At 45.0% G+C, this 26,735-nt stretch overlaps 1 protein-coding gene across 4 annotated transcripts in view; it reads left to right on the top strand.

Annotated features, from left to right (window-relative positions):
• The first annotated feature begins 13,391 nt into the window (after positions 1 to 13,391).
• Positions 13,392 to 26,735, top strand: part of TAF4 (TATA-box binding protein associated factor 4) — a 227,443-nt gene continuing 214,099 nt past the window's right edge. For 2 of the 4 annotated variants that reach the window (XM_078651587.1, XM_078651583.1), the window contains exons 1-2: positions 13,394 to 13,595; positions 15,385 to 16,173. In XM_078651587.1, the coding sequence (XP_078507713.1) occupies positions 13,397 to 13,595; positions 15,385 to 16,173 (988 nt within the window). In that variant the 5' untranslated portion in view covers positions 13,394 to 13,396. Of the gene's footprint in view, positions 13,596 to 15,384; positions 16,174 to 26,735 lie in introns of all 4 variants that reach the window. The other 2 variants (XM_078651584.1, XM_078651585.1) reach the window with 2 other exon arrangements.

Raw genomic sequence — 26,735 nt, 5'->3', positions numbered from 1 at the left:
ACTGTAAACGCCACAAGACCTAAAAAGTGGGTAGAGTTGGCAATGTGAACTTTTACTCATTTACTTAGGGTGTGCCTAGAATTCACCACATTACATGATACCAGACATAAGTGTGGCACATCCAGGCACCCACTTCAAAGCAATTCCTGGACATGCAGCAGATCAAATAAGGACTGGGTCTGCTGTCTGACATGAGAGGAACCCTGAAGGAATGTTACCACTTGTTCCCAGAGCTAAGACGGAAATGCCAAGGGTCGATTAGATAAGCGTCTGTGTGGCTACAGAGAAAACAGGCTGCAATAGGCCTTTTCCTGTAACTGCCCAGCAGCAACTAGACCTGGACAATGCTGTTGGCCTCTGTCTGACACCCTGTGATTCTCCAATTGCCTCTATTGCGGTCCATAATACTTTAGAATTGTACTCCTGTGGTGGATTGGGATTTAAATGACTACGTCAGAAGGTATAATCTTTAACAAGGATGAAACTGGTTGGTGTATCCAACCCGCGCTCTATTACAGTCAGCCTCAAATTAATGGTCTATCGTGACCATTGGCTACCATTATTGGTTTGTGCTTTTTAGCTCCATTTCTACTTTAACGTAAAAAAATAAATATATAACAGGCACAATCCCGATGCCACTGCGCCTTTCCTCCTCCCTCAGAGAAGCGCGACCAGGAAACAGACCACCAAACAGCAAGTCTTTTCAAATTACATGCTTTATCCCAAAATCAGCAGACATGACGCGTTTCAACCAGAGAACCCAGTCTTGATTATATGTTTTATTGATGTTTTATGTTCATATATAACATAAAGTAATACATCCAATTTCCACTAAAGACTACATTAATTTTAACAATCACAGTTTGTTGTGACATGTGCATTGATTTTCCCCCTTTATCTTCCCACCTGCACCATCTCATTACACAAGCAATGCAAGGCAAATATCAGAATACTGTTCTTTATCCCAGCTCGGTCCCCGATGCATGAGTCTACCATCCAGTCTATTGTGTGACCATTGGTTAGATGCATACTGTTACTTGTGAAGTACTTTGCTGTCCATGTGGCTGGGGTCCATGCTAGTAGCGTATCTGTAAAAAGTAAATGTTGTAACACTGCGAGCAGCTGCATACCCAGAGTTCATTTAAAACTGCCTATCAGTGGCTTGCTTTTATGCCCAGGAAATCAGCTTTCATCCCTACTGACGATAAACCAAACAGAGGGTGCTACCTACCAAAACGAGGGACTAGAGAGTGAAATACACTATATAACGTTTCAAATTACCTTTTTAAGTTAACTATCCATGAGAGTTCTTGGACAGGTAGGATCTAAGGTGTAATGTTGGCATTTTCCCCAGCATGAATGTGCTCACAAAGAAGGCACCCTGGGAAATGCAATCCTGGGTGCTTCTGTTCACTCCCAACTTTAGGGAGAATTCAACACCTAACCTGGTGCTCAGAAAACAATGAATGAGATGCTGCAATGGTGAATGTGTGGAAAGAGGAAGGAAGGTGACAGAGCCCCCACTACCCATGTGAGCCGGGGTTCCTTCTTGCTCACCACCAACAGTATATTGAACGGTTTTACTCAGTATAAATACCCATGGTTAAACTGAAACTATATTTTCACTGCTTTAAAACATGGAAAAATACTCCCACCCAAAATAATAATTACTTTTTTAGCACCCAATAAATAACTTAAGTATGGAGTGAAATACTTCTTCTCTTGTACCCCATTGTTTGACTTGACCCTTTCTGTGGGGTCATCCGCAAACTTTATGCCATCACCCTCTTGCTTTCTGAACCCGTTTTGTGGGCTTTTAAGACTCTGCACACTTTACCAATTCTCACCACTGCAAAAGTGCTGGTGCTCTGTTAGAAACAGGTAGAGTGGTGCAGAGCAGGCGGGCCAAACTCCGGAGGAAATGTGTAAAGCATCCGCGCAGCGCACACAGGCGACACACATGGCACACTACAAAAAGAGACTCCACACCAGGTTATGTGAAAAACAGTATGTGTATTGTAAAATAAACACATCAGAAGGGAATCACAGGTGCAGATAAACTGTGCCAGCCGGCACCCGGAAAGAATTCACAGAGGGATTATATACAGGGCAGCGCCAATCGGGCAGCTGCCAGAACCATCACAAGTCCATGGATAACTTAAAGTCCATAAGCAATAACGTCTCACCAGCCGTACCTACTGTTGAGTAGACATGCACTTGGCATAAATCACTTTAGGTATTTGTCAAGGTAGACCTAAACATGAAACCAGTCACGTAGGAATTAGGGAAAACAGTAGCATAAAGGCATTAATCATGAAAACACATTATGCATAAATCATCGTTGCCGTAGCCTGGAATGGGAACCTCAGGTTAGGCCTAGTATGCAGAACACCAGCATTGAAGCCTTCGGGGAAAAGAAACCATTAGCACTAGGCATAAAACACACAGTGGTCAGACATAAAGCCTGAATCAACACCTTAGGCTTACCGTCACAGTGGACCTGAAAACACGAATACATTAGGCATAACAGGTGAGCATATTCTGCATATCCTTAGGCACACCATACTCAGCTGAGGCCTAAACCATGGGAGCATTAAATCTCCTTAGATTAGGCACTTTACGCAAGACCCCCCACAAGGTAGCATTAGGGTAAAAGCATTGCCAGCATTAATGCATTAGGCATACAAACAGTATGAATAACCTATTAGGCAGGGAAAGCATTAGGCATCAACCTGTGGGCATAAACATAGTAGGCATGAAGCATTCTCATTAGGGTAAAAACGCTAGGCAACATCGCTTTAGGCATTAGCAGATGCATAAGGCACCTCCTGCGGTACATGGGGCCTAATCATATTAGAATGGGGCACACACGAGGCATTTCATCATTGAGCACGTTAGGACAGAACATTAGCATAATGGTGCATCCCTAGTAACCCCCAAACATTCTGTAAGTATTAGGGGGGGAAATAAACCATTAGCGATAGACCACATGCATTAGCAACATTAACAGTACACTTTATGTAAATACACCTGGAATAGCTGCCGCAAGGTTGCACATTAACTTCTGGCGCTACTGCGCCTGGGGAGCCCCTACTGGGGGCTCTCAAATTACCAATGGCCCAAAATCAGCACTGCAAACCAGGGGGAAAAGCATTCGGTATCATCCTAGGTACAAATACATTATGCAACAATATTATGCAAGAAATCATATGGCGCAATAGGCCTCGCCAGCATAAACACAGTTCGCCCCAATCGGGGGCACAACACTCTGAAACTGGCCTCTCTCTGGGGCTCAAATGACCTATGTCCCGCAAAGTCAGGGCTGGCTGCAAAGATAGCAAAAGCAGAGTGCGCAAAGCACTGGGCAGGGCAGGAGTGTCTCTCACTCCTCTCTCTCTCTTCTCCTGAGGAGTACAATGCCCCCCAATACGTTGCAGCTGCCCACTGTCAACCAAGCAGGCAGGGGGGAAATCCCGCACGCCGGGATCCCCTCGTAACGCTTTAAAATCCCGGAGCTGCAGACGTCCGCTCCTCTTCTCCTGGGAACAGTTCTAGGGCCTTGGCAGCAAGCAGAGCACAGTCAATGCAAATATGGCACTCTGGTAGCACCCCAATGCGGGGGAATTGAAATATAGCGCTTTGACAGCACAGCGCTGCAGGAGTCAGCTCCTCTTCCCCTGGCACCTTGAATATAGCGCTTGCGAGGCACTAGGTCCCACTAGAAGCTTCAGGGACAGACAATAGTGTACCTCTTCTGGTAATCAGGAAAACAGTGCCCACCAGGCGCTAGAGTGCAGGCAGAGCAGCACAGTCACTTAAAATATGGCGCTCCCCAGGCGCTAGGTGACTGACAGTTCCCGGGGTTCCAACCGTAGGAAAAGCGCCCACGCTACTCACCTCCTTGGAGTACAGGCAGTCAAAGTATAGCACTCATGAGGCGCTAGGACAGCAGAGCAGGCAGGCCAGGCTGGGCAAGATCAGCAGACAGTGGACACTCATCAGTACAGGACAGCAGCTCCTAGAAGCCGTCATCGCCCATAAAGTGGCACTCCTACTGACACAGCAGTGTTCACTCCAGCAAAGGCTCTCACTGGCCCTGTGGACAGCAGAGGGGTACAGATGGACTCAGGGGCCAGCACACAGGCCCATGCGGCGGTACCTCCTGGCAGAGTGTCCCCTCGCATTCCAGTCCATTCTCAGTCTGAGCACATGGCATCTCTACTGCTCTACATATACACCCCTCCTCCCACCTACCAGAAAGGGCTGGAAGCTTCTAGCAGGTCCAGCCTCAACTCTGGGGGAAGTGTAGAGCACCGTGTCACTTCAAACACTAGACCCCAACCCACCTCAGGCAGGCGGCACAAGCAGACAGAAATGTGGTCCATTTTCAAAGTGACATTTCTGCAATGGTGAAAATAAAGGTGCGTACACCATTACACAGCATTTATTATTTTCCTTTCACACCACACATGGCATATACATTTCCTACCATGGGGGAGATGTCCCCTAAAGGGGGTTCCTAATATACCTATGTAAGGCAGAAAGCACACATACTTTGCACTGCTAACCAGCGCCAAAGTGTCCAACATCCTGAACCCACCAATTCCATCACAGCGAAAGGGCTAGGAGACAGGCAAAAAGTTTCGGGATGACCCTGCAAGCAGGGCCAAGTCCAACATGGTAGAATTGGCTTACACCCAATTGGCATATTTAATGTACTTGTAAGTCCCTAGTAAACTGGTACTACATGTGCCCATGGCATTGAAATTAAATGCTACCAGTAGGCATGCAGAACTCATTGTGCCAAACACTTAAGTAGCCCTTTAAACAGGTCTGTAACTGCTGCCTGTGCGTGCAGTTTTAAACTGCCAATTCGGCTTGGCAAAATAAACCTTTTGCCAGGCCCATACCTTCTTTTTTTTAAATTAAAATTTTGATAAACTATATATATATATATATATATATATATATATATATATATATATAAAATCCATTTTCTAGCATACATGTTAAGGATCATCGTGCCATCCCATATCATTCCCAGTCCTCTACTGGTAGCCTTATACATAGAACAGGAATAGTCATGTAGAGAACCAGGTTTGCATGTCTACACAAAGGTCCAATTTACCATGAATAGCAAAAGGAAAGATGTCAAACAAAAACAAAAGCATAACCAACTGATTGGGGGTGAACCAACAGCAGCAGCTCGGTATGCCGCAGTGTGTTTAAACTAAGAGATATAGCTTCTACCTTCTTTCTTAATACATACAAGTCAGAGGGCAGAGAGCAGTGTTTTTAAAAAGATGAATGTGTACTTTTTCGTTTTACATGCCCTGGTAGTGAAAAACTCTTAAATTAGCTTTTCACTACTACAGAGACTGCCTCTCCCATGAGATAACATTTGAGTTACTGGATTACATTTAATAAATGATCATTTGCAAGGGGGGGGGGGTAACTAGTTTATACTTGGGATCTTTGAAATTGTAATGAAAGATCCTCTCATGGTAAAGTCAGATTTTTAATTACAATTTTGAAAATGACACTTTCAGAAAGTTGCCATTTTCTTGCCTTAGCCGTTTAGTGCCTGTAGCCTGTCTCTGGGACACATGACCGGGTGTAGCCGACAGCTAAACTCTGTGTATTCCTTCGAGACAGCTACACAATAGAGGGCTTAGGCATCCCTGGATGGGCCATCACTGACAGGGTGGAGCTGGGCACTTCCCTACTTACACTTAAATAGGATGTGTCCTGTCTCCACACAAATGTTGCATACCCTCTGTAGTTAGTCTGGAGCCAAGGGATACAGAAATCTCGTAGAAGCTTCCCCCACTTAAAAGGAGGCACTTTTTATGAATACGGGACCTCAGACACCAACTCTTTAGTACGCTTTTGGACCTGTGGAGTATACCAGGAAGCAAGGACTGCTGCGCTGCTGAAAGGACTGCCACTCTGCTGGATTATTACCTTGCTATCCTGCTAAACACAACTAGAGTCAGAGGTGACCTGCACCCGACCCCGGGACTTCCAGAGTGACTCCAATGGCTACTCTGCTGGATTCCTGTTCAGAGCCACATGGACAAATCAGGCACCCAACTATCTGAACCAGCAGCCAGATCCAGCTGGAGCAAGCCTGTGACTAGTCCCCCCCCCCCCCCCACAAAATGGAGAGGTATGAAAGACTGAGTAGGTATGAAGGACTGAGAAACAATGTTCAGGAATAACCAGAGTGAGATGGAGGGAGGACAAATGTAAGAAAGGATAGGGTAGACTGAAAGAATAAGGATTAGCAAAGCCAACATGCCTCACCATTGCAAAGTGTCAAGCTATTGGCATTGACGGTGCTTGTTTGAAAACCAGACATCCTACAGCATCTCAAAACTGTGCATTAAATTCAAAATATTCAATTTGCATGAATGTCATGGTTTACTTTTCATTCAGGAAACTCTGAACACAAGTAGTGTCAGAATGAAAAAGAAAAACAGCACCACAAAACATACCCACTTGCCTAGGTCTAATTTGCTTTCTACAGGACTCAGAACCGTTACAAATGTTCCAGGGATTTGGCCCCCTGCATTAGTCCGTAGATCAGAATTATGGGCATCCGTAAGAAGAGACATCTTCTAGTCAGTCATATTAAGTCACCTTCTGCCTCAAACACCAGCTGAGTGAGTACAGCAGCCAGCCCCTCCATCTGTGTCCTAAAAGCCTTTGTATGCCAAAGTCTGTACTTCTGTGTAATATATGGAATGTAGGTAACAAAAAAAAAACAAGCATTTACAATGCACCGGTTTCGCCTTTGAAAAAGTTAGAGCTATTGGCATTGTAAATGACAACATTTTTATGTATGTGTTGGTTTTGAAAACCGATAAATACATGGCACTGTCATTTACAATGCCAATTGCTTAATATCTCGCAAATGCCACACACAAACACACAGAGTCCCACACACATACATACCTACAGAGCCACACACAGAGCAACACACACACATACACAGAGCCACATACACAGACACACACACAGCCCCCCCCCCCCCCGTCAGGACGCACCCTCCAGGGCCAGCATGGACGGGAAATCCTTGCAGTTTGAGATGCCGGTGGAGTCGGTGATGCAGGTCTTCCACAAGTTGGACCAGAAGGTGGCCGTGGTGATGACTGTGCCGTCGATGCTCGACACCTTCTAGTAGTCGGTGGGCAGCGTGGAGCAGACCAGCACCCAGCCCGACAGGGCCAGCAGGACGGCCACGATCTCCCCCGCCTTGCAGTCACTCACAGGCCATATGCTAACACGTCACAAACAGAATGTGAGTGATATTAGAACAGACCAACGAAAAGGAATGCTCCATGGCCCCTCTCGAAATGTATATGGATGCATGTTTTTAATAAATTTTTCTGACTACAAGAGCCTGGAAAATAGCTAAATATGACAAGTTGGACCAAAAAAAAAATGGATTAATATACACACAAAGCTAAATCACATGCATAAAATTGGATTATCAGAATGAAAATCTACTCAGGGGGGCTTGTCAGACGGGGCTAAACACCAAAACTCTTGCTGACTATTGTAATGTGTGAGATTCCATGTTCCAAAATACTTCTGCAGACTTTACCACAGTGTAACAAAAAGCCACCCTTAAAGACCAGTTAGCTTAACCTTATGCTTTTCATAAGAAATGTTAGACTACTGCATTTGTCAAACCATTTCATAATAAACAGATTTAATCTATGGCATCAGACATCATTTTTCGATAGGAAATTGGAAACACTCATCTACAGGCTTGACAACAGTGGAATAACAAGCCACCCGTAAAAGCCTTTCAATTCCATTGCCTTTGTTTTAAGGTTCCAAGATTACCAGATCCTGGGCATCTAACATGGCATAAATTGTTTATCCCCATAACGAACTTGAGGCCTAGGCTTTCCAATACGGCATAAAGTGCAATTTAAGCACTCTTTTGTAGCGAAAGAACACATCTCCTGCCCAATCATATCCTGTATTGAAGATAACCAACATTTAGGCAGGGCCAAAGCTCCTCTCTCAGTAGTGTTTCTTGTAACTCTTTTATGTTAATTACATGAGGTAATGAGACAGCTGTGCTGTCAAGCCAGCTCTAAAAAGAGACTCCTTATAAAGTTACATCGGTTTAGCGAAGTTTGGGGGATGGACACACATGGGATTTAATTGCTCCACAATGTATATTTGTACATACTTGTGTAGTATAAACCTAGTCGAAAGTGAGTAGAGTGCGGTACTGAGTCAAAGGCAGAGACACAACCAGAAATGTAATCTAGACAACGTTCCGGGTTCTGACAGGACAGGAGTACTAATTATAGTTCGTTGAGGCAAGAATCTACTTACGTGACTCAAACACACAATAATGGTCACCATGTGCTTTTTATCTGGCTGCTGGGCACACCACAAGGGGGTAATGCACATCATGCTGAATACCAAAAACTAGAAACAGCTGCCAATTAGGCCACCTGAATGAAGTCAGCTTGGTGAGAGTACTCACCTCGGAAATGGGATACTCGGGAACGAGGCATGAATGTTTAGCGCTCTGGGCAAAATGACGGTTTGACTCTGGAGTGCTCCCTGTCCTCTAACAATAAGCTTACCTCGCCTTATTAAAGTACTGGCCATAGGGCCAGTATCAGTACCCTCAGCCAGCAGAAACCTGGTGCACCTGTGTCACACCTTCTAGGTCGGAGAGGAGCAGAGTTGACAAGGCGTGGTACAAAAATAGATGACCCAAGCCGGGGACATACTACTACATGGGTGCTTTCATCTACTGCCATCTCGACCTTATGTTTATGACAATGAAGAGTCGAGGGAGAGAAAAGGGTCAAGTTAAAGGGAATTAGGGAGAGTGGAGACAGTTGGAAGGTTAGGCACATGATGTAGTGGTGGTGAAGAGAACATGAAGGAAAACTATATAGAAAGGAGGGTAAGTGTGAGAGAGAAAAACTGTAGAGAAGAGGGGCGATGGAGGAAACGAGACAAGGGTAAAGGGAAGGGAAGATACGTACAGATAAGGATAGAGGGATGAAGTGGAAGCAGAGGAGGGGAGAGGAAAGGAGAAAGCGGATGAGATGGCTGTAGGGAAAGAGACAAAGCATACATGGGAGGCGGAGTTTGTGAAACAGACATAAGATGGCAAGAGGTAAGGAAAGGTGGATGGGTGAAAGAGAAGCCGTGATATAAAGACAAGGAGAAATAAAAAAGCCACGTCCCAGCAGCAAGAAACAAATGAGATATCCGAAGACGGAACGAATGAACAGGCACTCACCGGCGGGAGAGCAGGCAGCATCCAGTCTGGCAATCCGCTCCCTGGCTCGCTCTCTTCGGACGGGGCAGTCCTGGGGGTGGGGGGGCTATGGACGGAGCCTGAACTCACCGGTACCTGTGCGAGGAGGTGATGGGGAGGCCGAGGGAGCCCCTCGGCCGCTGTAGCCCTGGCTTCCGCTCTCCTGTGCGATTTATTTATCTTTGTTCACGGCGGCAATCGTAAGGGTGCACTGAAAAAGTTATTTGATCTGCTCGGTGTTTTGTTTAATCCAGTATTTAATGCATCTTGTCTTTAGGATGCGATATGTAGATGGACGAAATGTATGCACTTGTATAGTGCTTCGTCCACAGGCAGAGGAGTACTGTATTAGGATAACAGGCGAAGGAGAATGAGTGATTGGAGGAGCGTTGCTGCTGCAGTCACTCACCGTGGGGGTGTGATGCAGTAAGGGCTGCCATACCCCACGACAAACTGGATATCCTGACGTTGGCATGATGAGTATGCTTGTCTGTATTTAGGCTGAGCCGGAAAGGTGGTGTCTATTGATAAAGAGACAGACAGCAGATGCGTTTAATGCAATGCAAGAATGTTGGGAATATTGTCGGAGAAGAGGCGGCTTTGGAACTGTAGAACCAAGTTCGAGTCCCTGTGACATTCAACATCCTGTGATGGTAGAGCACAATTTCCTCTGTCAGATAGATATATTAATGGGACTTTGACATCGAGACGGTGGAGTGGCCATATAGGGGCATTCCCCTTTAAAGTGAATTGACCCCGTGAAATAAAACATGCACGTGGGCTCCTTGATACTCCAACCCTGTGGTTACTTTGCTTCCGCTGACCTTCATCCCCGTCTGTCCGTCGTGTTTTGCATGCGGCACTTAATTATTGCAGCAACTGTGTAATGATGCGATTACGCCGTATTGATCCAAAAAGGTTTAATGCAGGGACAGGTGAAAGCCTGGCGGCACAGCTTCCACTCCAGGACGCAAAACATTTTAACTAAGATACACAACAAACTGTGAGGGTGTGCTCCTTTAAAGTGAGGTACACACAGGCACTTCTGCTTTTTGCGCACACGTGCATTTACAGCTTGGGTATGCCCTGGTTGTCTGCACCTATGCATCTCGAGCAGTGAAGCACGCATTGGAGCACAGATGGCGGCAATATACTGATATGCAGTATGCTGCTGCTGTCATATATGGTGTTTGCAGACTCAATCATACCCGGGGTGGTGGTTGGGAGGGGGGAAAGGGGGGCTAACAGGGCTATGACCCAAGTCCCCGTTATGCCAATACAGCACCAAAAAGGACAGGGTTGCACGAGGTATGATGGGTGAGATTGAAAGTAAAAATGAGGAGGGACGCTCCCCTTTCCTATAGTCTGCCTGCGAAGGCAATGAGAGAGACAGGAGAGGGAATGATAGGAAAGGCGAGCGAAATAGACAAAGAGATGAACATAGGATTGTCAAATACAGTTAATAGATTTGTTAGAGAAGCATCTAAGAGAGAAAGTGGTAATTTGGCAAAGGCATAGTGATCAGGGTGAGAAGAATGCTAGCTAGAGGAGAGAGAACGCATGGGAGAGAGGTGAGACAAAGGATGGGAGGGACGGAATTATGGTAATATGAGTGCAAAATAGGACGGAGCCTGAACTCACCGGTACCTGTGCGAGGAGGTGATGGGGAGGCCGAGGGAGCCCCTCCGCCGCTGTAGCCCTGGCTTCCGCTCTCCTCTCTTCGGACAGGGCAGTCCTGGGGGGGCAGGGGGGGGGGGGGAAATCGGACGGGAAAAACAGCACGGGCACACGGACAGCGGGGAGGGGTGGGGGGGCGGGAAGGGGCAGTCCTGGGGGGGGGGGGGCTATGGACGGAGCCTGAACTCACCGGTACCATCACTTACCAGAAACTCCGAAATAGGGTTGACGAAAACAACGGGACATAGGGCAAACGGAGACGACAGGAGAGAAAAGGGGCGGATGATGGAAAAAGGGGGCGGGACTTAAAAAACGCACGGGAACGCCCCCGATTCGCGTCCTAACGGGGGAAAGAGTGACGGACAACAATGTCTTCCAATGGCTAGCCTCCATTTATGGAGCTAGCCAATGGTAGACTAAGGCGGGACATTGCCACATAGTGTAGATCAACAGATTTCGCCTGCGTGAACGCTGCTGTGCAGCGGACGCCAGGCGAAACCTAAAAACCTTAATGTCTATTTTTAAGTCATATGCTGCTAAATAGGTTTCTGTTGCTGTGCTTTTACATAGAAGCCTGTAGGAGTTGGAGCAAAGTAGAGAACGGGGTACAGGCATTTGAAAGAGAATCAGCCTATGAGGGAGAGAGCAAGAAAACACATGCACTCTCCTGGAGTGATAAATAGAAAGTAAAAGTAGTTACTTGTATATCAGAAGTGGAAGGATACAAGTCATCAAATCAAAAGGATGGTAAATATGTGTTACTCAAGGGGAGGGAGGAAAGCCACTGAACAGGAAGCAAGCAAATGAGGCTTGCAAGAAAGCCAACCAATAGCATGCAATGGGCCAACTAAGGGGCATATTAGCAAGGGCTAGCGATATAATTATTGCAGCTTTAGCACCCGTTTTCGGGCAATAAGCTGCGATAATTATATCGCAATATCATCAAGAACACGCTAGCGCGTGTTTCTTTATGTAGAGCCCGTTTTTTCACAGCCTCGCCAATGAGATGCAAAGAAGGCGTGGCTGTGAAAGCAACACATGAAAATATCACGAAGGCAGCTTCGCGATATTAACAAGGAGGTGCAGCGATAAAAAAAATTAAAAAATCACGCTACCTCGGCCTTAACCCTGGAATTTAACGTCTGTTAAATTCCAGACTAAGACATACTAATAATGGTAGGTGGATTATGCGGAAACGACCACAAGGTCATATCAGCAATGTTATCGCTGTTTTCCATGGAAAATCATTGGAATACCAACGATGTTCCATGGTAAACACCGCCATCGCTGAAATATTAGCGCTATGCATTGTAAATATAACGTTATCATGGCGATAATTTTCAGCAATAGCCGGCGATAATATTTCTATCGCTATGTGGGGCCAGTGATAAATCGATGGCCCATGTTAATATGCCCAAGTTTTTGATGTGATCTACAATACGCCTTTCAACAGACAGCGATATGTAATAACACCACATATGCTATGTAATTACCCGAAAAAGTAGTTTTTCCCTTTTCACTGTACAAACAGAACGATTTATATCCCGCAAAGGTCTGGCTCTGGAATAAAATATACAGGATATGAATATGTAACAAGTCCACATAAATAAATAGGTTTCAAAAGGGGCGCATTTCTTCCTCCTCCAGGCGTTAAATCAACTTCCTAGGAATAGAACTCAAACAACCTTGCACAAATTATACCTTTGGATAATAAGTCTACAAGACCTAAGCATGACATTTAAAACTAAAAAAAAACACGAAGGTTTAGCAGTAACAAATTAAATAAAAAAATAAAAAATTAAAAACATAAAGCAGCATAAGCCCAATAAACAAATTATACAAACAAACCAATGTAAAAGGAGCCAGAGCGACAAATAATTCTTCACACGCAAAGTAACAATTCTAAGTAGAAATCCTGAAGCAAATAACATTTTCCCTCCCCCTAGTTAGATACGGCATAAACAGGCTCATGGCTAGGGCAAACCGCTGCCGCTGGAGGTAGCTGGGAACAAAACATGTCAAGAAAACAATATTTCACAAAATAAACCTTTGTTGACAGAAAAGCGCAACTCCACCTCCCCCTCCCGGGGGCTGTCGCCATTTTGGATTGGGGGGAGACCGTCTGGAAGACGGGGGGGTCTAGTAAACACCACTCCACACCTTCCTTTCTTGGGGATCCACTTCGCTAGCCGCAGCCGGGTAGTGACCCAGGATGGGTAAAATGCCTGTTGGCCAAACCCCTCATCCACCCATTCTTTTCCCCAGCCGTCCCTCCCCACTCAGGCTCCTGGCCCGAATGCCGCTCGCAGCCATTTGCCTCGACTTTAAGAGAAACGAGTTGGCCAATCAGCGTGCACGCCGGGCGTGACGTGGCGGAGGGCGCGCCTGCGCTTTGCGCCCGGCCCTGGCAGTAAGATGGCGGCGGCGGGCTCGGACCTGCTGGACGAGGTGTTCTTCAGCACCGAGGTGGACGAGAAGGTGGTCAGCGACTTGGTGGGATCCCTGGAGAGCCAGCTTGCGGCCTCAGGCCATCGCGGACAAGGTGCGGAGGGTCGTGGCCTTGGAGGACATGGAGCCCCTGGGGGGGCGGCCGCGATACAGGGGGACAAGACAGGTAACACCAGGGGTAGCAGGGAGGGGGCTCCAGGGGGCACACGAAGGGGGAAGCGGGGCAGGGGAACTGTGAGGTGCAGGGAATGGGTGTGTGGGGAGGTCTGGCAGCTCTAGGGCACAGGAGGGAGCATGGAAGGACGAGACTGGTAACAGCGGGACAGGGGCTGAGAAATCCAAGCAAAGGGGTTAAGAGGAGGACGGGCGACAGGGCAGAGGGGTGTGGGGTCTCTGCAATCACTGCACTGGGTTACAAGACTAGTAGCAGAGGTAGCTAGGGGGTGTTTAGGAGGACGTGAACATGGAGGAGCTCTGGAGAAGTAGCTGCAGATGTATATGGGTAAGATCTGGAGTCGAGGCGAGTTTGTGGGCGTAGAAGAAGTGGTCCCTTTAGCGGGCAGGACCCTTAAGGGACAGTGAAAGACCCAGGTTAGGGGCCTGGGAATGTGGGATGCAGAGTTCACATCATCAGACTCCAGGCAAAGCCTTGGTGGGGTCCAGGGCTGATGTGGATTGGGAACGAGAGTAGTTGGGGTGCTCGGCGACTGTTGGGACTAGGTTCACGCTGAGGTCTTTAAGACAAGCAACACCCGGATTAGTTTAGTAGGCAGAAATAATTATCTCTTCCATCCTGCAGTCAACCAAACTGCATTGGTGAATAGGCTTAAGGGTTTCGTGACAAGAAATCAAGGCACTGAACGACAGCCATAGAGCGGTGTCCTGGGGTAACAACACGTTTGAGGCTAGGAGTTGTGGTCTAAACAAAGAGCACAGATTGTTGTGATGACTGGGAAGCACAGGTAATATATGTTGTTGGTTCTAAGGATGGCTTGGCTGTGTGGGAAGAGTGGATTTCTCCAGGTACATATGCACCGAGAAAGAGATGCTTTTAGGGGGCCATGCAACCCAGCGAAGTCATGTATATGTGCACGAGCTGATCAGGAAGTGATCGTTTGCATGAGTGAAGCAAAATAACATCGACGGGTATTCAGGACACAGATGAACGCAGTAAGTAGGTAGCAAATGCTCTGATTGGAGGAAATCGGCCTCTGATTGAAAATGGATAATCAGCTGGGAACTCGAGTGGTGGTTTCGTCAGGTGTAGACTGGATGTCATATGATTAGAGTGGTGTTTAGTCAGGTTTAGACTGGATGTCACATGATTAGCTACCTGGTACTGATAGCTGTCCCTGGACATGTGAGTTACACTTCAAGGTCGGGTCTGTAGTTGCAGTGATCTTATAAAGTGGTCTCGAGTGTAAACGGGCTGACCTTGGGGGCAACAGAGAACTAAAAGCACTGTAAGAGGACAACGTTAGAGTTAACGTTTGTGACCTAAGATCACCAGCCATGCAATAACTAATAACAGAGAAAGGGGAATAACACAGTAATATTTGAGCTCTGTGCCTTGGCGGGCCTAGTAGTACACAGATGCAGGTCAGGAGGTGCGACAACGTCCAAAACAGTGCAAGTAAGTTAGGGAACATTAGAGTTATAAATATATCTAGGGAAGCAGCGTGGGTGGTGGCTGGCGTCTCTTTTATTCGGAGGAAAGGTAACAACCAGAGTGTTTGCAGAAACCTAGAGCAGCAGATGAGCGATATGTATAAGCCCAAGGCATGTGACACAGTTGGAACATGTACCCACATGGATGGAGAACGACGAAAAGGGTTAACCACAGCTGCTGTGTGTACAAAGATGAGTCCCCTTTTGGGGTGGCATGCTCTTACATTGAGAGGGGTGATGGGTGCGCAAAGCTGTTGTCTCTCACTCATTCTGTTTTTGTCTTGCAGCAGGAGTCCCAGGCTCTATTGTGATCAATAACGCCCGGTCAGTGCTGGATCCTGGAGTCCCTGCTAAAGCAGGAGTCCTGGCATCAAAGCACGGTGTGTCGGGCAACGGCAAGATCCTGGGCGGTCCTTCGGCCAACGTGCAAACTTTGAATGGGAGCAGTGTGGTAATGGTGAATTCACACACTCCAGGAAGTGCCCCTGCATACCCCAGTGGCACCCCTTCTACTACTACGCCTGTCACTCTGATCAACAATGGACCCAGCTCCTCTGTGCTGAAGGGGGGAGCCCAAGGGCCAACGGGCACAGTGATACAAACATCTTTTCTTGCACCCCCTGGAGGAGCAGCGGGGGTCCCCTCGCAGCAGCCCGGAACCCCCAGCAGCACCACTGTCACCTTGGTGAGACCCCCCATCCACGCCACGCAGAATGGAAGCACTGTGATAAATTCCACTCTGGGCATGACCGCTCCTGCCCATAACCAGGGCATGAAATGCGAGTCCCCGAAGACTATCATCCAGGCGCCCCCTCCTCAACAGACGATGGCCACACCTGGGGGCAACCTGGTTATTGGGCAGACTATGCAGGTGGGGAACCCTGGTGGCGTCCCACCTCCTGGACCTACGGCACCTGGCATGGGCAAGGGTGTGGTAAATGCTATGAACATGCCCAGGACTCCCACAGTGACTGCAGGAGGTATCAGGGCCACCATCACCCCACCAGTGCTAGCACCTCGCCTGCCTCAGCCCCCTCAGACCCAACAGAACATCCAGAACTTTCAGCTGCCTCCAGGTAAATGCAACCTTTTTGTTTCATTTGTTTACACTCGTTTTTGGAGCCAGCCCTTTCTTGGGTGGCAGCTGAGCCTGTTGTGAATGCTTTAGGGTATTGGATTGAGGTGGGCGTAGGAGAAAGTAGTTCTGCTTGTTGTATTAAAGTGTTTAGCGATCCATTCTTCTGTATATTGATATTGACTGCGGATAGGTGGCAGTACTGGGGGTTGTATATAAGGTTGCCCTATAGAACATTGAGACAGTCGTATTTCCCACGGTCCCGGAAAATCTTAAACCCCAATCATACACTGTCTGGCTTGAACAACTATTGTGTCTGTCTGGCTGGCTGGCTGTAGGACGCGTCTTGGGTGACTTGAGCCGGGCTGGGGGTGGGGGGTGTTACCTGTGTGTACAGCGTAAAGTCACCCCCTTGCATTAATGCCTCTCGATCGCCCGACTTCCTTACTTTGAGGACATTGATTGACAGAGCTCACCTCGCGTGCCCCGCTGTCCCCGCGTGCCCCGCCGCCTCCCAAGGTACTGTACGGCACAGCTGACGGCTCTTCGGCTTCCCTCCGATTACTCGTACAGAGCAGCTTTGCATTTTTGGTTGGTCCCAGCTGTTTTTCAGTGCCCTGTAAACCAGCGTGTTTTAGAACAGTGAAAGTTGTAGTCTCTGTGTTACTGCGCGTTTCCGCTCCCTGGTTTCTACTGTCACGATTACGAGGCTTGAGTTTTACAATATTGCGCTGCATCAGCTTTTAAGTGTGAGTGTTGTCATTTCGAATGTATGCCCACTTTTGCAGTTCTGAGTTCTTTTCTGTGCGCTCGGTACACGCGTGTTTAGTATTTTATCAGATCTGTCAGGACAGTGCCTTTGTGAAGTATCCGTTCATGCGTAAACATGTTCACGAAATGTTTGATATTCATGTGAAAGGCAATGCTTCCCCGCCGCTCCTGGGTGATGGTCGAGCTGCTCTCTCTCTCTGTTTCGGGAAGGGTAACCGCGCAGAATATTGGGGTGTCTGCGGGCGGTGCACTCGCTTGCTAAGTGCTTGGCCCATATACCTCGGGGTGACCTGATTTCTTGGCGCCCCACTGGGGGCTCTATCGCCAGTGCTGTAGGGTTCTCTGCATGTTGGAGTAGACGTGGTTCCCGGGGATGCCGCATATTATCTGTTGATCTCCTGGTTTTAGGTGTGGGTGTGCTGTTTTCATGGTGTTACGGGGTGTCCTGGTGTGTGTGGTGGGGGGAGGGGGGCTACTTGTCCCTTTGTACTGTCGCCTGATTCCCCGGTTCCTCGAACCGCTGCATGGTCGGGGTTATGGGGGTCGGGGAGCACTACCCCCGTAGCCTCGGGGTTCCGCGGCTTCCTTGACAGAGGAGCGCCGAGCGCCGCCGCTGTCACTGACAGCCCTCCCATCCTTCACCTCCATGTGCCTCTGTTTATCAAGCTGTAATTGGTTAACGGGAGCCGGCTGCAGGCAGTGTGCGCAGGAGGCATGGCGCTGGGCTTTTCCTTCTGTGTGCTCCCGCGCGCTGCATCAGTTTCCTCCAAGGCATTACTTCTGCAATCTTTTTATGTGTGTTATCTTGTTTGTGCCCCTGTGCATTGGAATAACGAGGTACTCTTTTGTGCATGTTGGTTTCCGGTCATGTTTGTTTAGCTGTATTCTCCCATTCTGTGCAAGCGTTGCTTTTACTTTGCTTCCACGAGTGGTGTGCATTTCTATAGCATTTCCACTCGTGTGTTTGGAGTTAAGAATGTGTATATCATGCTGGACAGTTTCCGAATCCCTTTGCTAAACCAGTTCCGATAGTTCTTTGTAGTATGTCTGTGATCTCGGCTTGGGGCAGTTGGACACTCTAGTCCATAAGATTTAGAGCAATGCTGTGAAGGATGTCTGGATTTTCAGATTGGGATGTGGTTTTGAAGCTCTGTTCAGTAAGATGTTTGTATCTATAAGTGCCTTCTGGGCCATATTCCACTTCTGTGCTCTGTAGGGCTGGCAGCCATTGATAGGCAATCTGACTCAGTCTTGCTTGCATTGTGTTTAGGTGCTCAGATGGAAGTTTCTTGTCAGTTGCTGGTTGAATGCAAAGATGAGTCTTAATGAGTGGGTGTCGATGCATATTGGACTTTGGAACCACATACACATCTTAAGGGCTCCATGTTTTTCCCAGCCTGCCATTTTTAATGGAAATCTTGCACAACTCTAGCTTTGGCTTGTTATTGTAACATTAGACATTTTTATGCGAAGTATCGGAGAGCAGCAAGCCACATTTGCATGAATAAGGTCAGATAAATGGTAAAAATGTCTACTAAACCTGTAGTTTTAAAATTCTTTGTTCTAATTTTTGTTACAAATATTGCCTTGAGTGAATTGCGAACAAAACAGCTCTTTTGCTTCTATCCTGTATGATGAGTGTTCGCAGATCATGTTCATCAGTATGTTGTAGAGTGATAGTTGAGGGCTCCTTGGCAGCTTTCACTAGCTTTGAGCAGATTCAGATCAAAGGTCAGATTAATCTTGAACCTAGCAACAACACTTAAGTTGCACAAAAGCCTACCTAGGAATATCGATATTTGCTACTCAATACATTTTTCTTCTTCTTTTCTTTTACACCTTTCGCTACCTGTTAGTGGGAAGTATTGAAAAAACATAATCTCTGGGGCCTTTCAGCTTCAATCAGTACTGCTATATCTTTCCTAGTTCAACATTTCCATAATGTCAAGTTTAGTTGCATTTAAATACATTATTTAGTTGTTTAATTGTTGTTGCTGATATAATGTGCCAGTGAAAAAAAGTTCTCCTTGGAGAAAGATGATCCACAAACACTTGAAATTGCCTTTCCGTTTGAGAATTTAGGTAACTTATTCATACCATGTATGACAATTATATCCCAGGCAGAAATGCCCTCTTGCATCAGATAAAGTATCATCTTTTATAGGGCATGAACTTTCAATATTTTGAACATGTGTGTGCATAGTAACTGGTTTTGTAAAGAAAAAAAACATAGTTTTTTGAATATTCAGTTAAAAGTTTGGTGGGGTTCTGCAAATCTGGACTGCAGAGTTGCTTAAGCAGAAAGGACATCTGCACTCCATTTTGCTTGGTGCTAGTTTATTAGATGTACTCTTAAGTTAGGACAGGGGAAAAGTTTAGGTTGTATGAATGAGGAGGATGGAAACAGAAAACGTGCTAAGCAGTCTATGATTGCGCATGTGGCTTTGAAACTTGAACATTCGGAGTATTTGGTGAAATAGGTAGTGTAAGATGATCCAGTATAGTTGGAAGAGAGAACATAGGAAGCAGTAGTAATTTAGACGCCTAGCACAGGGCCTTGAATTTTGGGAAGTCTTAGAATCTACATAGAAGATGTATATTTGTCATGCTCCTTATCTTACATGGAAGAACTGATTAGTTGGTGCATAGGGTAACTTTTTTTATGACTTTCTTTGTAACTATTTGGTCTATACTACAAAAGACGTTTTGATTTGCAGACCACATATTTGCTTTGGAATGACTTTAGATATACCAGCCGGAGCTATTGGAACATCATGCATATAGATATTAAATGTTAACATTATGCCAATGGCTCATGGGTGTCCATCTGCATCTGAGACACTATCTGATGGTGATGACTTATTTCATTTTATATTTTGTATTAATTCCATTATCATTGTCTAGCTTGCCTCGCCTCTTCGATCCTTCTTGTCATAAGTTTTGAATGGCAGCTAGGTAACATTTACATTTTGTGATCTGTTGTGAAGGATTACTGATACTGTTCCACGCATAAATCTTTTCCAAACCTTACTCCACCACGTAGGTATGGGAGGGTATTTTGCTGCTTCCTGTCCTGTGCTGATGCCTGTCTGGCTGACATCAGTAGATGCGGGGTTGACTTGCCCGTATAAGTAGTCTACGGGTGGGACCCTTCTCCCGGATCACCCTGTAGCTGTCAGGGGTTGTAATGGAAGGGCAGTTACTGTTTGTCTAATTTGCTCCTTTCAATATGCCTAGACATGCATGCAAAGCCACACACATAAGAAAAAACGTCCTCCTTTCTTCACAATTCTTCAATCGAACATCCGGGCTGCCAAACAGCGTGTGTTCGAGTGGGAGATATATACCATCTAGCTACTAATTTATAGACGGTTTCTTTATGAAGAGGACAGATGGACTACATTGCTGCCCTGTGCCAGATTATTGCCCAGTTCCCCTCTGGTATCTCTCACCCCTAAATCGCTCTTCCACAGAGGGCGCATGTATGCTTTTTCTTAGGCGCCAGGTCACTTAACCTTTGAAGCCTTGTTAACCCTTTCTGAATCTGCTTATTTGTCAGCATGGTCTGTTTTTTTTCCCCCCTACCCGCAAACTCCACCATCTTTTAGGAGCCTGCTCAGTATAGGCGCTGCATTAGTCGGAAGTCCCCTTACCTCCTCAAATTCAGGTTAGCTTGAATCTCCTCCATAGTTTGAGTTCCGCGTTGCCAACAAGTAACTTAACTATTGGAAGTTTGCTTTGTTGCAGATGCCAACGTTTGAGGGGTAGTGGGGCAGCCATTGCCTTCTTACAGAAGTTATCATACTGAATAGAGTAGAGTGGTCTTTATTTGCACACAAAATATTGTTTTTGAGATGAAAATGCAGAGTGACTTTAATGAAACATTCAGAGATCTTGTGATGGCATAACACCTTGCTAGTCACATGCTATTTTGAAATCACAGAATGCATAAACGTGAAAGAAGATGACACTGATTTACTGTCCACATTCAGAGCAGCTTATACCTCAAAATATCATTTTGAACATTATTATTCTGTCACCCATATCCCTATTAAAACTAATTTGGCTTCCATCAGGGCTTAGAACCTCTCTGCCTACCTATCCCTCACTCTAGGGAATGTGTCTTAAAAGGAGGAAGAAGGCTCTTCTACCTGTCAATGCATCTTTACAGAACCCTATTTGTCTTGCGGCTGAGGTAAGCTAATGTAGGTGTGCCAAATAATTAATTGTACTTTTGATACACGTTTGACTACAAGGAAATGCTCACTCCTTCGCTGATGAGGTTGGAGCAGAATCTAAAAAGGGTTCTGATAAGAGGCGTTGAGAGGTAGGAGATCCTTATGCTTCCTTTTCAGATATACTCCTTAGAGTGAGTGGTAGATAGGCAGGGAGGTTCTGAGCCCTGATGTAAGCAGAGTGGCCCATATGGGCAAATTGTATTCGGGTGAAATATATAGGCGACACATTTTTTTGGCTCTACAAACCATTGTATTTCATTACACATCCAGACTTAGTTTTTAATAGTGACAAGGATGGATGGTTAAGTAAAGAGAAATTCTGTGTTTGTCCATAGTCCCTTTTACCTGGAACCATGCAAATGTTCAGAAGAACATCTTATTGCGAGCACCAATTTTTGGTTGATCCCATTTGGGTGATCTTACTTACTTAAATGTGAGGAGTAACCTATGATGAAGCATGCCGTCATATGATGGGTGAGGTGTCTCCTAATATCTAAAGATACTCTTGTAGGATATTACTTTAGGCCCTAGAGAACTGACTGAAATCCAGCCATCCCATTTTTTTGTTGTGAAAAAGTACCTTTACAAGGCAGTCACCAGTACAGTATAGTGAACATATCACGTAATCAAGAAATCGCCATTATTGGTTTATCTCTTCATAAAAGAACCGTATCTATGTTTTTACAAGAAAAAAGTGTCAGGGGTGGGGGTAGATCCATAAACTAAGCAGTACTTGTTCGTAATGCTGTTTTCAGTGTTTATAATTTGATCGAGAAATCCAATGTTTGCGAATAATTTGGGCATATTAGTAATTACTCATGGAACTACTTTTTTGGTAACCAGCTTTTTTCATTGGAATAATATTTTGGCTGTGCTGGAATAAGGTATTCAAATTGGTCATATATCCTTTTTTTTAATGCACTATATTAACCAAGACAGAATATTTTCTGGTATTGGGTCCAATGCAGGGTGAAAGCTCCAAGGTGAGTCTAGTGCACTGTTTTAATACACTGTAGAGGTGAAAACTACTGACTTTTACAATCTGAGGACTCTGATCATAGTTGGATAACTAGCCTTTGATTTTCATTTACAAACAGCATTCAAATAGGCTAGAAAAACAAAAACTGATATGCTTTTAAGTCTTAATTTTCTTTAGGCATAAAACCAAATTGCTTTTCTTTTAAATGTTTTTTTTTTTTTTTTAAACCATCTACCCGGTTTACAATTATTACATAGCTGAGCTTCATTGGAATGTGCCGTAGAGTAAAGCATTACCATTTGTACAATAGTTTTCAAGTTGATTCTTTGGAAAAAAACGTGTTTTACATGCCATTTGCTGTGTAAAAGTATAGGGCGCCCCGATCTAGAGATGAGTGCATGTAGCAAACGTTGAAGTTGTCTTACGGTAGGCAGGGTTAAACGAAGATAAGATCCCTGATACAGGCCAAAGGTGCTTTTAGAAAAGCACAGCAGCTCGTCCTCCTCTTTATTGAAATACATTTATTACGTCTGAGATGAATCTGTTCCAAGATGATGCCCTTTCTGGCAGTGTTTGGAAAGGCAGGTTCCAAGATCTTCAACCCACTTGTGCTCCATAACGCTGTGGGTAGTTCAGTGATATACTGCAAAAATCCTTGCTCCTTTTTTCCTCACTTTGTTAATCTTTTGTGATGATTTTCGACTGACTGGATAATGGCTGCCCCTTTGCAGTTTATATATAGTTTGATAGTTTTTTCTTAGTATCATTTTGATTGTCTTTTGCTATAGTTTGTGTTAGCTCAACGTTAACTGTAACAACTTTTGTATTTTCACCTTGATATTTTTGTTTCATCAAGGCTTTTGCACGATCACTGCCAGCATGTCTGATATACTCCATAATGCTTTGCCCACATAGTTTTTCCTTTTTCTGATTTGGGTGTGTCTGAGACTCTTGACAGGCTGGGCCTAAGTTTCCACAATGTACCAGTAATCCGAAAACAAGCATTGGCATTGCCAATAGGTCTTGCTTGTGGGACCTTATAAGTATTTAGTTTTGCAGCACAATATCCTTGTTGCATAATCGGATATTGTGCTGCAAAACTAAATACTTATAAGGTCCCACAAGCGAGACCTATTGGCAATGCCAATGCTTGTTATTTAAGCAGGAAAATCCACCTTAAGTCGTTTCAGTCCCTCGGTGACGTGCAGCGCCATCATAAGTGCCTGAAAATACTGCACACGTGTTATTCACACCAATGAAAGATTGCATTAAATTTCCTTTCCACCCATGCGTTAGCATAATGACAGTAACAACATTAAATGCATGTGTCCATATTGTAATAATAAAAATATAATCAGCGATCAAAATGGGTGAAGTGCAGTAACTGAAAAAATAAATATGACATGAATAATACGAAATTAAAATGGAGTATCTGCATCAGTGCATATGTGGGTAAAATATTTTTGGTTGTGTTTAAAGAAGAAAGTTTCTGTGAACCTTTTTAATTGTTTTCACTCCCATGATTCAATAACTAAAATTCATCGACGCAGGGCTGGTACGAGCTTCTGCAATTGACATTAAAGTTACACCTGAAATCCCTCTCATTGCTATCTCCTGCCATCATCTCATCAGTGCCGGGCTGCTTGGCTGTGCTTCACGAACTATGAAGCGCGGACGATGGGGGAGGGGTTATGGGAAGGAACGGAGCATATTAAAAAGTTGTATCGTGACATCCATAAAGCAGGCTTCACTTGAGGGAGCGGCAAAGAGTTTGGCAAGCTGCGCAGCCACCATTGTTACTGCTGAAAGTAAAGACGTATGAAAAAATAAAGACGTGTGGCTGATTTCTGCGAGCCACAAATAAAATAAACGAAGGCGCTGCCGCCATTATTTCAGCTGAGTGTGCCGTGCATGAAAAAAAAATAAAAGCTTGGGGGAGAAGTGTCCTGCCTGCAACAGCTTGCAGGAGAAAGCAGTTTAAGAAAATGGGCTGTAATAACAAGCACGGCCTGGGGGAAGCTGGCTGGGGAGGGGGAGGAGAAATGCAAGGAAGGCTGTGTGCGGCGTAATTAGGGGAGGAGAAGCCGAGAAGCCGCAGAGCGCACGCTGGGCGAAGCCCTTTGATGTGCTGTGCAGCAAATGGAGGGAGGCTGATGCGCGTTCATGTTTGAACACGTGGTTCACATGAACTGCATGAAAACGCCAGCAAAAAGCTGGTGGTTTCATGATGTTTTCGCCACTTGAATTCTCGCTCCGCTCGATGCGCATGCGCGCATCGATAGGTCGCGAGACCTAAAAAGGTGTGGAGTGGGTGGTGGTGGAGGGGTGGTTGAATGTGATGAAGCACTAAAATAATGCTGGTATTTTATTTAGATCAACGGTTACACCATCCTTTTGTGTGTGTGTGTGTGTGGGTATGCATGTGTGTGTGTGTATGTGTATATATGTGTGTATATATATATATATATATATATATAATATATTCAAAAGACTGCTTGTAGTTTCTGTTGTCACTGCGGGTAACGGAAATCAGGCACGGACCACGTTTCTGTGCTTTAAATTATTTGATTTTTCAATATCTCCTTCGGCCATGACGCGTTTCGATCCCTCCTGGATCTAGAGCTATATCTAGAGCTATCACACACCCAAGTTTAATAGTAAAATAAATATATTTTTCCGTATATGTATACACGTTATTTCACACCAGTTTTCCAATCTCCATTTTTTTGGTAGATAGCAAAAAAACATGAGTTTATTTCATAGTGGGTGTTGTGGAAGCGCCCAGTATATGGTGACTCTGCTCTGAATGTTAGTGGTAAACATTGCGGTCTTTAGAGGATACTTCAAGCAATTTCTAACACTGGAAAATGCTGTCTGCAAACATGCGTACCTCACCCCCTCCCAAAAAAGTCTATATACCTGGGACTTGTTATGTGCTTGTAGTTTCAAAGAAACTAATTTCTTTTGATTGGCTCTAGTTATTTGATACCGTCTCGTGATTTTCCTTTGTATAATCAGTTTACAATATGTTTTCTAAATACATGGTCAAGGCTTCTTCACTTATGTTTAATTCTTTTGGTGTGTGTGTTTTAACATACTTGCATGTTGGTGATGACAAACTATTGTTATATTCAACTGCCTCTCTCCCAGTTCCCCTTTTTCCCACCTTGGTGAGCCTATCTGTAGATGAGTCGTATGATCTGAAAAAGTACAGTGCCGATTCATGTCTACGAAGAAGGCATTATGTTGATGGAATTGTTAAAGTTGCCTCCCCATACATACTTGAATATATTCGGATAATGCGGGTCGATTGTGAACACGTTTATCCTGAGGATGGTCTTGTGTACTCTTTGTTAGAGACTGAAATGTCGACATCATCTAATACAATCAGTCTTGGAATGAAACAAAATAACTATTGTATCAAGACAAATGAAAGTTTAATAAAATGGACTTGATTTGATTAGTTGTGTGCGCCTTGTTCAGCTGACCAGAGTCATTAGTAGATTTGTTTTTCAATTATTTTTGTAAGGTCTATTGGGTCAGCAGCTTTTTGTCTTTGATGCAACTCTGTTTAAGAATATTTGTGGTATATTTGGTTGATGTATATATCTGGAATAAACCAAGAATAATTATTTGTAAAAAATGTAGGCCATATTAAATTGTATGAACTAGAATTGTGATTGCTTGTGCAAATACAGTCAGGGGATATTAAGAGTACTACTAACTTTAAAATTAATACTCTTGCTAAACAACTTTTTCTGGGGTATTTTTGTGTTTGAAGTTTATACATAATCAGCCACCTGGGGGAATATTGGCTCACCCTTTTGTTGTATTAGTACCATATGCGAATAAAACATATTTTCCATAGAACCTTTTTTTAAAGCTATGTCTAGATTAAAAAAGCTTTGGGTGTAATCTACAAAGTTGGAACCTTTGCTACTTGGTATCATAAGGATAAGTAGTAGTGATTATCTTTACCGCTTCAATGCAACAGTGTTTACATCTCCACTACCAGACAGTACAAGTTGTGTGGGTGTGAAAGGCCTATTGTGAACTTGCAGTGGGCTCATAGCCCGACCATTGATTATCATTGTTTGGCTTATTCACTCTCATTTGCTTGCTGCTAATTCGAAGGCTTGGCTTTCTCTTGTGTTTGTCTCTCTCCTGGACCATAACCTCCTTACCACCTTTTTGATTGGCTGAGTTGTATCATTCCACTGCTCAACTTCAGAAACTGCTTTTTGGTAAAGAACTCATTTAGAGGGGATGTGTCTTCCAGACGTCTCCCTTACGTCCTTTACCCATGCTAAAAAAACACGCCTGAGCTTTGTGTTGCTGTCTCTTTGGTATGCTGCCTACATCCTTCTGTGCTTCTCCCCCACCCCTCCAAATTCCCATGCTCAGTGTTGCTCTCTCCCTCATGCTCTTCTCATTGCCCCAAGTAGCATGCTCCCTCATGTGCTGCTGTCTCTCTCATGTGCTTCTTCCATCCTAAACTTCCCTTCCCGCTATATGTTGCTGTCTTTCTGCTTGTTTTCCCGTCCTCCTCCCACTTTCCTATGTTGCCCTCCCACC

The sequence above is a fragment of the Lissotriton helveticus genome, chromosome 7, assembly GCF_964261635.1.
Source record: "Lissotriton helveticus chromosome 7, aLisHel1.1, whole genome shotgun sequence".
Taxonomy (NCBI): Eukaryota; Metazoa; Chordata; class Amphibia; order Caudata; family Salamandridae; genus Lissotriton; species Lissotriton helveticus.
This window is presented reverse-complemented; position numbering and strand designations above follow the sequence as displayed.